General features: G+C 51.6%; 1 protein-coding gene and 1 pseudogene across 1 annotated transcript in view; both read left to right on the top strand.

The window, feature by feature from the left end:
- MCM5 (minichromosome maintenance complex component 5) overlaps positions 1 to 4,740 on the top strand; it is a 28,030-nt gene extending 23,290 nt beyond the window's left edge. Inside the window, exons 15-17 of the mRNA XM_006170323.2 lie at positions 505 to 647; positions 2,908 to 3,035; positions 4,414 to 4,740. Of these exons, the coding sequence (XP_006170385.1) occupies positions 505 to 647; positions 2,908 to 3,035; positions 4,414 to 4,515 (373 nt within the window). The 3' untranslated portion in view covers positions 4,516 to 4,740. The remainder of the gene's footprint in view (positions 1 to 504; positions 648 to 2,907; positions 3,036 to 4,413) is intronic.
- Positions 4,741 to 4,751: 11 nt separating this feature from the next.
- Positions 4,752 to 9,293, top strand: LOC102472579 (hypoxia-inducible factor 1-alpha inhibitor-like; annotated as a pseudogene).
- Positions 9,294 to 12,607: the final 3,314 nt, after the last annotated feature.

The following is a 12,607-nucleotide window of genomic DNA, read 5'->3' as shown; positions in this document are numbered from 1 at the left end:
GAGAGAGAGAGAGAGAGAGAGCGAGTGAGCGAGCAGGAGAAAGTGAGAACTCAGTCCCTCAAGGGGGATGGCCATACAAAATTCCTTCTCTTCCATTCTCCTCTTGGGCACACATGCGCCCACTGTGATTTTCAGGCCACTAGGTCCAGGACTCGAACCACAGAGTTGGCCATGTGGGGCCAGCAGCTTAACCCCATGCCACCTGCTGGCCCAAGAAAAAAGGCTCACTTTTAAGGACACATCCTGAAATTCCCACACGATATGTGGACTTAAACTTTATCAGGCTCATAGGCAGGCCTGGGTGCAGGAGGCTGGGCAGTGTCTTAGCGGGCATTAGATGCTGGAGTAGAAATTGGGGTTCTGTCACTTAGTATAAAGGGTCTGGGTGAGGGGCGGCTAGCGATCTCCACAATAGTCTTACTGCCTTGGGCAGCACCTAGACGCTAGGCCAGGGCAAGTGGGCAGAGTGGGCTACGGCAGCCCTGAGCATCCGTGACTCCACAGGCAGCTCGAGGCCATTGTGCGCATCTCTGAGGCCCTCAGCAAGATGAAGCTGCAGCCCTTCGCCACAGAGGCTGATGTGGAGGAGGCTTTGAGGCTCTTCCAAGTGTCCACGTTGGATGCTGCCTTGTCGGGCACCCTGACAGGTGAGCAGGTGGAGCCAGGGGCAGGGGAGTCAGCCTCCGGTGGCCTGTGGGCTTTGGGCTGGGACTCTGGGCAGGACCCTGGCATGCTGAAGGCCTGCGGTGTGTTGCTTCTCAGTCGCTGAGTTGCTCTGAGCTTCCTGTTAGCATTAAGCCCTTCCCATTTCTCCCCTGGCCATTTCCTTCCAGTTAGCAAGAGCCAGCTTCTCTCCAGATCCTTGAATACAATCTTCTGCATCCAGTTTGTTAATAATAACAGTTGATTAAGAATGACCATCATCCACTTTCTTGAGCTTATAACCATTTTAAATGCTTCTGTAGCTAATTCCCTCACTCTACAGGTGTTCCCTGGAAGCCAGGCTGTCAGTCAGCCCTTCCTATCTTAGAGATGAAAAATCTAACACTTAGGCCAGCCACAGTGGCACCAGGCTCTGGGATGCTGTGGTTGTAGGGCAATGTCCTGGGTTCACATCCCAAGGCCTCCTTGTGCACGCTGGTTACATGCATGCATGTGTGCCCATGATCCTGTCTGGTCTGAGCTGGGAGTAGGGTCACTATGTGAGGACCTATTTGGGAGTGCCTGCTCCCGCTGAGCCCTTTCATGTGACAGCTTGTGCCGGTGGACACAAGAGACAGGGAGAGAGAAGCACCCATTGGTGGCATGTCATGTGCGTTTCCCCTTTGCCTAGCCCTCCAGCTGGGAGGATTTGGTTTTTTTTTTTCTTTAATAATTTATTTTAATTTTATTTACTCCTTCATTTATTTTAATTTGACCAGAGAGAGACACAGAGAGCAAGAGGGAAAGTGAGAAAGGAAGCCACCGGGTCCGGGACTCGAACCGTGGTCAGCCATATGGGAGTGTCCAGTGCCTTAACCATCACTCCACCTGCTGGTCCCTGGGATTTGGCTCTTCTGATGGGCCGTGTTCTCAGACCGAGGGATCTACACCTATGGCCAGCATGTGGCTTCCAATGTCATCGGATACTGTTACCACTGGGAGTGATAGGCCATCTCTCTTCTCTTAGTCTCCGTCTCCCTCTTTCATGGGAGAGGTAATTCAGCCTTAAAGAGAGAAAACTGACACCCAGACCTTCACATGGTATCAAAGGGCACTGGTCGCTTAGCTGGGATGCAGCTCCCTCATCCCCTGAGCCAACGTTTTCCCCACCGTTGGTCACACTGCCTGCTATACCAGCCTTTGGGCAGCTTTCCTGAGCACTGGTCACTTGCAGGCTCTCCTGAGATAGCCCACACCTTTACTCAGCAGGTTGGTGCTTACTGTTTGCCAGGCCCTGCTCTCTAGGTACTGGGACTAGAAAAGCAAGCGGAGCACAGGGTCCCTGCCCTCTTATGGGGGTCTTATTCTTGTTTTGATGAGGTGAGACAGTGAAGAAGCACAGGCTTAGGTGAGGGGGCATGGAGGGCAGGACCAGCTATGTTGGAGGGAGAGGGGATGCTGTTTCCTTCCCGTAGCTGGGCGTGGCCTCTCTGAGGAGGTGGCCTCTCTGAGGAGGTGAATTTAAACGAGGTATGCTGGCATGTTTGAGTGTGGCTTAATTGGGGAGTATACAGGGCCTGGTTCTCCTACCCTCACTTGGTGAAGACTCAGTCTCTGCCCTGGAAGGATTTTCTGTCCATGAGACATTTGCCAGTGGAGTGTTCTCTGGAATGCTGCCGGCACAGAGGCAGGAGTCATTTGGAGAGGGGATAATTTGAAGTTGGACATTGGAGGCTATGCCAGAGTTTGCTTTTGTAGGACTTGGTCAGCAGGGGAGACCCACCCTGCAGTGTGGTTAGAAGTCATGAGCCTCCTGCATGCCCAGGGCTGCACAGAACACCTTGCAGTGTGGTCTCCAGGGCAGCCTGTCCTCCATCCTGGGTCACTGACATGTCCTTTCCAGTTCTACATCTGGAATCCATCTCTCCAGCAGAACCTGTGTCCTAGCCTAGGGGCCCACAGGACCTCACCCCTAGTTACCGCTCTGGCCACATTCCTGCCTGCGTGCCTTTGCACCTGCTGTGCCCTGTGCCCGGGGCACTCTTCCTACACCTTTTCCTCATTCCTTCTCCTCTGTCAGGTTCCCTCTGCCCCCCAGCTTGCTCCTCCCCTTCCTCTGTTCTCTGTTCTCTGTTCTGGGCCTGGCTCAGAACAGCTCAGGCTGCTCTTCTTGAGGAGATGGCTCCCTCTTCAGGAGCCCCCACTGTGGGAAGACGGGGGTTCCCAGTGTCCCAACCCCACCTGTCTCACTTCTTATTCCCATAGGGGTAGAAGGCTTCACCAGCCAGGAGGACCAGGAGATGCTGAGCCGCATTGAGAAGCAGCTCAAGCGCCGCTTTGCCATCGGCTCCCAGGTGTCCGAGCACAGCATCATCCAGGACTTCACCAAGCAGGTGAGCGTCCCCAGGGCTGGGTGCGAGCTAGTCAGAGGTGTCTCCTACTGGTTCACACCATCCAGCACCCGTGTCCTTTGCTCAGCAGACAGGCCCTGGGCAGCGGTGGGGGAGGGGCAGGTGCATCTTATCCTACCTTTCCTTCTGGAGGACTGCTTCATTCAGGGGCAAGGGTATTTTCTCTGTGCCATGAAGGACAGTGGTAGGAGAGGGGAGAAGAGAGGAAAGGAGGCTGGGTTCTTGTAGAATCACATCCAGGTTTCCCTCAGCCCTAACGTCCCCCCATGGCCTGACTTTTCCTGGGTCAGGGCAGAGCTGGGAGTGTGAGCCTTCCAGCTCTTTGAGGAGATGCTTTTGACCCCCATGGGGGGCCTGGCTTCCCAGAGGTTGTGGAGAACCCATCACCTTTGGTGTCAAGGAGCAGCCCCAGTTTCTGGCCTCGCTTCCTTTCCTGTGCACCATCTCACTTTTGCCCTTAGGTTCTGTGCAGTAGGTGAGTCATGCGCCCTCTGTAGGTGGGCAAACTGAGGCTCAGAGAGATTCAGGGGTGGCAAGAGCTTGAGTTCTAGGGCTAGTTCTGCAGCTTGTGGTAATGCGCTGCTCCAAAGAAGCCAGATTCTACATGGTGCGCCAGTTTGAATCCCTGGCCTGGCCCGCCTGAAACACATCAGGCATGAGTGCTAGTGCCTGAGATCCGATGGGCGGGAAGACTGGGAGAAGGGGATCGTGGTGTACATAGGCAGATCCTGTAGAGGATGCTTGTCTCTCTTACCTCTTTCATGGGTGAGGGAGAGAAATTTCACTGGGAAGACAAGGTCCGGCGGTGTAACATGCTGGGCAAGCACTGTGCAGAGAGAGCTAAAGGCCACGTGGCCGGCTGGCGAGCTCTCCTGCAGGCTTGAAAAGCACGCTGTGCGTATGTGTGCATGCCCCACACTGGGATGGGATGAGGAATGGAGGAGAGAGGGTTTCGCTGTGACTGTGCCCTCTTGAGTGCTTTCTCTGTTTCTCTGGTGAGTACAGGCACTCTCTGACTATATTAAAAGAGAGGTTGAGTTCTAGTGAGGACTCAGCTTAAGCCCCAGCTGCTCGACCACTTAATTGTTTGTGACCTTGAGCAAGTGACTTGTCTCTCTGTGCCTCAGTTTCTTCTCCTGTAAAACGGGGGAATCCTGGTACCAGCCACATGGGAATGGCATGAGCAGACTCGGGAGAGTGTCTGCTACGCTGTAGGTGCTCAGGGAGGGCGAGTCCTGTTCTCCAGTGGGCTGGCTGTGAATGTTATCTGTATGCTAATGAGTGCTGTGACAGGCAGGGAGAGGTAGGGCCCTCAGGGGCCCTCAGGAGGCCGCTCCTGCATCCATCTGTGTCCCCACAGAAATACCCGGAGCACGCCATCCTCAAGGTGCTGCAGCTCATGCTGCGTCGCGGCGAGATCCAGCACCGCATGCAGCGCAAGGTCCTCTACCGCCTCAAGTGAGCCTCGGCCCGGCCTGGCCACCTCTGCTGCCATGGTCCACCACAGGTCTGCTGCAAGACTCCCTGCCACCTCTGCCTTCCTGCCACCATCGAACCTGCCAGGGCCCTCTTCCCTGCCCAGAGGACAGAGCCTGGGTCCTGCCTCCCTGCCTCTAGGCAGCTGCTCCGATGCAGTTCCGGGAAATGTGCTTTGGGGTGTGTGGAAGTAATAAAGTGATGTTTGGTATCTGGGCGTCCATGTTTGGCGGCCTGGTACCCTCCTCCCCTCGTGGCAGGGTGGTTGTGGTGAAGAATAGGCCTGGGTTTCGCCCTCTAGGCTCTGGCTAAGACACTTTGGATGCCAGTTCTTCATCTGTCCCGTGGGGCCATGAGCGATCCCTCACTGGTGACAGTGCAGAGATCCGGGGCCTGCGAGAGTGCCTTGTAAGTGTGTCCACCTGCCCCAGCTGTCCCGGCTTAGTGAGTATGTAAGGGCCGCAGTCAGACTCCCTGGATTCACTGAGTATTTCTGTGCCTCAGTTTCCTAATCTAACAGGACCTGAAGTTCAGGTCGTACTTAGGATCAGTGAGCAGCCATTAGTGAAGTGCCCGGGAAGGGGCAGGCAGAGTAGAAGACCCAGTGGCATTGATATTCCCTACCTAGGTGCATGTCAAGTCGCTGATAGTGATGTAGGCAAGGGCAGAGCTCCTGGGGTTCTGTTGGCCAGTTCTTGTAGGAGCCACCTTGAGGCCACCCACAGGCTGTGGCCTTGAGAGAGACACTCCACTTCTGTGCCTGAGTTTATTGGTCAACTGGAAATTCTAAAATCCGTCACCCTAAGTTGTGGGATTGGAAAGCACTATGAGCAGGGTTAGAGGAGAATGCTACCAGTGTTTATTTAATATAAATACCACCATGAGAATTATATATATGTATTTTTTTCTTTCAGGTTTTTGCCATAGGATGCATACTTTGACCAGAGAGAAACAGAGAAGGAAAGTGAGAAATCACCCTCCAGGGAGGATGGCCCTGTTGCAGTCCATGTTTGTTCATTCTCCTCTTGGGATTTTTGAGCACGCATGTACACGCGCTGCCATGATTTTCAAGCTGCCAGGTCTGGGACTCAAACCGCGGTTTACCATGTGGGAGTCCAGTGCCTTCACCACCACGCCACCTGTTGGCCCCCATTTTTTTTTTTAATGCTGGGATTTACAAAATTAGAAATATTTGATGTTTAAAATTAGACCTACAAAGCATCAAGTAAAACATGAACTTATAAATGTTAGACATTTTATAATTAGATAAGTACAAGGGGACTTCAGAAAGTTGTGGCAAAATGGGAGTTAAAGTACAAGTTCATTTTGGTGCAAAAAAATGAAAATCCATGAGTAGGTTTTCCATAACATTCATTTTTCATGAACTTTTTGAGGGCCCCTCATATTTAAAAATAACCACTGTATAAAATCAAGACACTGAGTTAAGAACTCAAAGTAAGATTCTTTGATCTTTCTGAAAACAAAACTCTGAAGCCACATGGCCATTGCTGAGTCACAAGTGTGTTTTTTGTGCCAGAATTTTCAGCTGCTCAAAGCCTTTTCTGACCACTGCTGGGGGAATGGAGAGATAAGAGGCCTGAAATCAGCTTTCCTCTGACTCATGGTGTTCAAAGCCCACTTCCTCTTTGCTGATGTCCAGGACTGGAGCGGCATTCGCTTTCTTGTCTGGTGGGAGCCTTCCTGAGAGCATGGCCATTTGTCTGTCTGACGCAGCTCTTCCGGGTCCTGTTAGCCTTTCATCTTGTTCAGGTGGAGACGCGTCCATTCCAGACCTGAAATTGTGCTCCTCTGCGTTTGTGGAGGGTTGGACCTAAAGTGAGCCTTTGGGTTGTGGTGATGTCGCGGTGGCCACTTATTTCATATATAGGCTCTAAGAGGCAAAGGTCCTGGTGAGAGTGCAGGGTCAGCCCTCAGGCTCTATACCCCATGCCATGCAGTCTTCTCTGTTGTGTTCTCCCCAAGCAGTCCCTGTTCCCAGCCTGAGTGGGACTCGGCAGAAACACTCCTGGCCTGGAACTCAGGCCAAGTTGGGGATCCTGATCTGCGTGGTCATGTCTCGGGGCAGTTGGCATGACTGGCAGGCATGGTGCTGAGGGACCAAAGGGGGCATGATAGCCCTCATTGTAGCTTGTGGGGCAGGGCTCGTAGGAGCAGTTGTGTTTAGACCAGGGCCTGCAACCTGGGCCGGCAGAGGCAGCATGCAGGGTTCAGGGCCAGGAAAGCACCTGGGCCCTTGGGATGCGGCTCAGGTCTGTGGAGGCTGAGAGGACAGCAGGAAGAGCCCAGTACAGAGCCTGGTCATTTGGGGTGGGGAGCAGTCAGGCGGAGGTAATGGCCGGACTAGGCCTGGAATCTTGGTGGCATCCAAGGATCAGGATCATGACCCAGGCAGGCCTTTTGAGATACCTGGAGCTGGGGTGGCCCAGGTTTGAGCCCCCTTGCTGCTCCAGCCACTGCAAGTGTGGCTAAGATCACTTTCCTGCCACCTGGCCTCTATAGCCCTGTCCCCTCTCAGCTCTCCCATTCCTTCACTCACCTCCATGCCCTTCTGAGCCTTCCTCTCACCTGTGAAGTGAGAGTAGCAATAGCACTTCCATCCTGGGTGGCTGGGAGGATTCTCTGAGGTAATAGGTATCAGGAGTGAGCCAGAACAGGCTGCTTGGGCTGCTGCTGCCTTCTGGAGCTTTTTATCCTTTCACCTGCTGAGGACCCTCCTGGCATCTCCTCTGCCCCACTCCTGGCTGCTTAGGTCTTCTCACTTCCCCTCCCACTGAGAGCTGCTCTCATGTCCTCCAGTTCAAGCTCCAGAAAGGAGAGATCCGATAAGCTTGCTCATGTCTTAGCCCTTTGGACCCGATTTCTCTCTCCAACCTGTGTTGGTTTTGCAACTTACATTGTGATAACTTGTTCTTAGTCATGGATAACTTACACCCACAGTGGCCGCTACTGGTTAAGACAGGAAGCCTAAGCAGCTGGTAATGAGGAGGAGACTTGGGCTTCTGCAACTTGCTCTTCCCCACGCCTACTCATCAACACCCACCTGATCTGAAGTCTTGCAGAGCTCAAGCACTTAAAAACCCACTATTAGAAAATACAGTGAAGATTGAATCTGATTTGGGTTTTTATTTATTAGAAATAAGGAAAATCCGTATTTGAAATGTGTTATTTTAGCAAAGTGCTTATAAGTGGCTGCCTAAAACCCATTCTCTTAAGCAAAAATGTTGAATTAAAATAAAAAAAAAAAAAAAAGGTGGCAGAAGCCCTGGACTCTGGAGAGCCTCAGGAAGAGGCTGAAGCCCCAGCCACTCCTGGAATGAATCGCAGCTGTGCAGTTATATCTTCCAGCTTAACCCAAGACCGACCCCCGTGCGGAGGAGCTTATCAAGAATGAGAAGCCTGGGGACCAGCAGTTAGCGTAATGGCTATATTACTGGATACCTATGTAGTTGACCACGGTTCGAGTCCTGGACCCGGTGGCTTAAACTCACGCCGGGTGTGTGTGTGTACATGCCCAAAATTCCGAGAGGAGAATGGAGAAGGGATTGCAGCGTGGCCATCCCCCCGAGGGGTGATTTCTCGCTTTCTGTCTCTCTGTCTTTATGCAAGCACATGCGCCCTATAGCAAAAACCTCTCAAAAAGAAAAAAAAAAGAATGAGAAGCCTGTAGTGCCGACCGGCAAATCTCGTGTATCCTGTCCTGGAGTGGCACCTTGAATACCTGCAAGAGAAGATTGGCAACGGAGACTTCTCTGTGAACAGTGCCAGCACCCACAATTTCCTGTGCAACGATGAGAAGAAGACGGCTAATTCCCAGGACTTTAAGTCAAGGTCCAACTGGGAGGAAATGACATTGCATGAGTTTGTGGAGAAAGTGCAGGACACAGCAGTGAGGAGGGGAAGAGAGGTTGTACCTGCAGCAGACGCTCAGTGACACCGTGGGCAGGAAGACTGTCATGGACTTCTTGGGTTTTAACTGGAACTGGATTAATAAGCAACAGGACAAGTGTGGCTGGGGGCAGCTGACCTCTAACCTGTTGCTCATTGGCATGGAAGGAAATGTGACATCTGCTCTTTGCCATCTGTGACTACAATGAGCACAGATAAAAGGCTACGAGCCACGCATCTTACTCCCTCCGGATCAGTTTGAGTGCCTCTACCCATACCCTGTCCATCATCCCTGTGACAGCCAGATGGACTTTGACAATCCTGACTAAGAGGTTCCCCAATTTCCAAAACGTGGTTGGCTATGAAACAGTGGTTGGCCCTAGTGATGTTCTTTACATCCTGATGTACTGGTGACATCACACAGAATCATTACTAAATGGGGGCATTACCATCACTGAATTTTTTATGTAATGGGGCTCCCACCCCTAAGAGAATTGAATATCCTGTCAGTTCATCAGAAAGTGGCCATAATGAGAAACATCAAGAAGATGCCTGGAGAGGCCTTGGGAAACCCACAAGAGGTTGGGTCCTTGTCGAACACAATGGTCAAGGTACAGCTGGCCTGCCAGGGGTCAAGACCTCCTGCCGAGTGACTGCTATCCCGCCCACACCACTTCACTGATGACAGGAGATTCCAGTGTGCTCTGATATTGCACAGTGCACTTAATGGACGTCCCTGGAGGCAGGTGTTTGGGGTGAGGCAGGGCAGTTGGCATTCTGTTCCCACTTGGAGGGGCTTCTTACCCCTGCCTCCTGTGGCCAGTCACCTTCTCTTTCTGCCTTCCTAAAGTCCTCTATTCAGTTTGTGGAGTGTCTCCCCTGCACAAAATAAATAAATACAAAAGATAGGGGACCAGCAAATGGTGAGATAGTTACGTCACTAGACTCCCACATAGTCAACCTCAATTCGAGTCCTGGACCAGGTGACTTAAAACACGCTGGGCACATGTGCGTGTGTGCCCAAAATCCTGACAGGAGAATGGAGGAGAATGCAACATAGCCATCCCTCAAGGGGGTGATTTCTTGCTTTCTATCTGTCAGCAAGCACACATCCCCTATAGCAAAAAAAACTCAAAAAAAAAAAAAAATATCCAAGGCTGGCCCCATAGTGCAGTGGTTAAGCCCTGTGCATTGGGAACTGGATCCCATAAGGTTGGCCATGGTTTGAATCGGCCCCACTGGTTTGAAAAGTACACTAGATAATTTGTGCATGTGTGTCCCAAATCTGATGAGAAAGAGAAATGGATGAAGGATTGTGATGTGGCCATGTCCCGTTAGGGGGTTCTCATTCTCTCGCTGTCTCTGGGAAGGACACACATCCTCTGGCATTTCAAAAAGGCATGAAATTAACAAATTTTTAAAATTTTATAATTTTAATTATTTAATTTGGTATAGGGCAAGCACACTCACCAGAGAGAGACAGAAAGTGAGAAAACAAGCCACCAGGCCCAGGATTCAAACTAGTCGGCTGTATGGGGGTCCAGCACCTCAACCCTCATGCCACCTGCTGGCCCCAATCCTTTTTTTTTTTTTAAGATTTTTTGCTATAGGGCTCGTGGACTCGTCAGAGAGACAAGTGAGAAGTCACCACCCAGGAGGAATGGCCACACTGCAATTCCTTCTCTATTCTTTTAGAATCTTGGGTATGCACACACACACGCCCAGCATGAGTTTTAAGTCAGCAGGTCCAGCACTCAACTGTGGTCAACTATGTGAGAGTCCAGCGATGTAACCATTATGACATCTGCTAATTCTGGTCCCAGTAATTTTTAGAAAGTTTTTTTTTTAGAGGTTTTTCACTATAGGGCGCGTGCGCTCGCTAGACAGACAGAGACAGAGAGACAGAAGGCGAGAAATCACCCCCCAGAGGGGATGACCATGCCACAATCCCTTCTCCATTCTCCTCTCGGGATCTTGGGCACGCACACACACGCGCCCGGTGTGGGTTTTAAGCCACTGGGTCCGGGATGTGAACCGTGGTCTCCTATGTGGGAGTCCAGAGACATAGCCATTACGCTAACTGCTGGTTCCCTTAAAAAGATATTTTGAGGGAGACCACATTCACATGACTTTACTACAGTATATTATTCTATTTCGTTGTTACTACTGTTAACCTTATGTGCTCATCTTATAAATTAAAGTTTATGTATGAAGAGGACAGCAGCGTGTATAGGCCTGAGTCCACAGGCCTTCCTGGGAGTCTTGAACAAGGGGCTGGAACTGTAATCCTCACCGGGAGCACTCACTGTGTGCCAGGCAGTGCCCGAGCACTGTACGTTCTATGGCTCTACACTCTCCGCAACCCTGTAAGTTAGTGGGTTTTGCTCTTGTGCTGCAGTGGGGTTAGGTCTCCCTCATCACACAGCTAGCGTGTGTTAGTGGGCTCTGACTGAGGATACTGGCATTCACCGTGAACAGAGCTGCTGCCTAAAAGAGGGTTAGGAAGGAATAGAACAGAGGGCAAGACGGATCTGATGTTTCTATCCCCCATAACCTGAAGACCCTCAGGCCTTCTCTCTCTCTCTCTTTTTCTTTAAGATTTTTGTAATAGGGTATGTACGCTTACTAGAGAAACAGAGAGAGAGAGACAGAAATCAGCCCCCAAGGGGGATGACCACACCACAATCCCTTCTCTAGTCTCCTCTCAGGATTTTGGGCACGTACACACATGCACCCAGTGTGAAGTTAAGCTGCCAGATCCAAGACTCAAACCATGATCAACACATGGGAGTAACCATTACGCCCTCTGCTAATCTTGCCTTTTCAAGTAAGTCACTGTAGTTTCCAGGAAGGACTTTGCAGGTGTGAAGCCCTGGCCCTCAGGCCTGTCCTGGGGTCTGGATGGGGCAGAGGTACTTAGGTGTAGCACAAACTTCAGAAGCTGAAGCTGCTCGCCAGAAAACTTGCACTCTTGGCTTGCCCTTCAGGGAAATGTTTCCCTGTCAGTGTGGGAGTGGGCTGGGACTGAGAGCCCTGGGGGCAGGACCTGCTGTGGGGTGGGCTTGGCTGGAGGTGGGGCTGGAGAGCCAATAGGATCCTCCCCACAGGGAGCAAGTGGGACCTAGCTCAGTTAAGGTGGGTGAGCCATAACTCAGGGCAGAGACCAGGCAGGGGGAGACAGGGAGGTGCCACACATTGAATGGGTTGGAATCTCTCCTGTGCTGGCAGAGATGGTTCCAGCCCAGCCCCTGGCCAGATGCTGAGGGTAGCCGAGGTGAACTGAGTTCATGTCTGCAACACACCTAGAACCTGTGCACTGGCACAGAGCGAAGCTTTCTGAATGTCCAGCGTGTGAACTGCTCCCAGGAACCGATGCACATTGGCTCATACTACCAGAAGGGCTGTGTGGAGGTAGTAAGCTCCCTGTCTCTGTAGGTTATCAAGGGGAGGTGACGAGGCACCTGTAGGAGGGCTTGGTCTTCCAGGTCTGGGATTCTCCTGAGCTGCTTTTCAGGGCTTACCACTGCCCATTTTAGGAATTTGTTCTCTGTTAAACGCCAGGACCATGGTAGAAGTTCAGTAAATGCTGGATGAACAAATGAACAACGCTGCAAAGTTATTTTTCCCCATTTACAGATGAGAAATGGAGGCGCTAAGTTGTTTGTTTTTGCTATAGGGACAAACAGATGGCATAGCAGTGACATTGCTGGACTCCCACATGGCTGCCTACAGGGAAACCAGGACAGTTGGCCCCCTCTAAAAATGGGAAGAAATTACAACCTATCTCAAAGGACTTGAGTGACACATGAGAGCCCTCCACAGGGTACCATCAGAGGGCCAGCACTCACAGTGAGCGGTGAGGCCAGAGTGCCTGTGTTCAATCCAGACACCGCCACTTCCTGGCTATGTCCCCTGAGCTCAGTTTCTTTGTCTCTGGACCTCCATTTCCCCAGATTTTCAAAGGAGGTGAGAATAGTGCTCACAGAGGTGTGGGATTCTTCATTCCCAGTGTGGGCTCCAGTGCCCGCTCAGTGGGTGGCTCTTGTGGTTAATGACCACATGGTTAAATAAGGCATTGTTTACCAAGCGCCATATATGGGACTAGGCGCAGAGCAGCCATCTGGGTCTCTTATCTTGTCTCTAGTCTTGGTCCTTTTTCAAATCCCCAGACG

Source organism: Tupaia chinensis, unplaced genomic scaffold, assembly GCF_000334495.1.
Source record: "Tupaia chinensis unplaced genomic scaffold, TupChi_1.0 Scaffold148234_1, whole genome shotgun sequence".
NCBI classification, from domain to species: Eukaryota; Metazoa; Chordata; class Mammalia; order Scandentia; family Tupaiidae; genus Tupaia; species Tupaia belangeri.
This window is presented reverse-complemented; position numbering and strand designations above follow the sequence as displayed.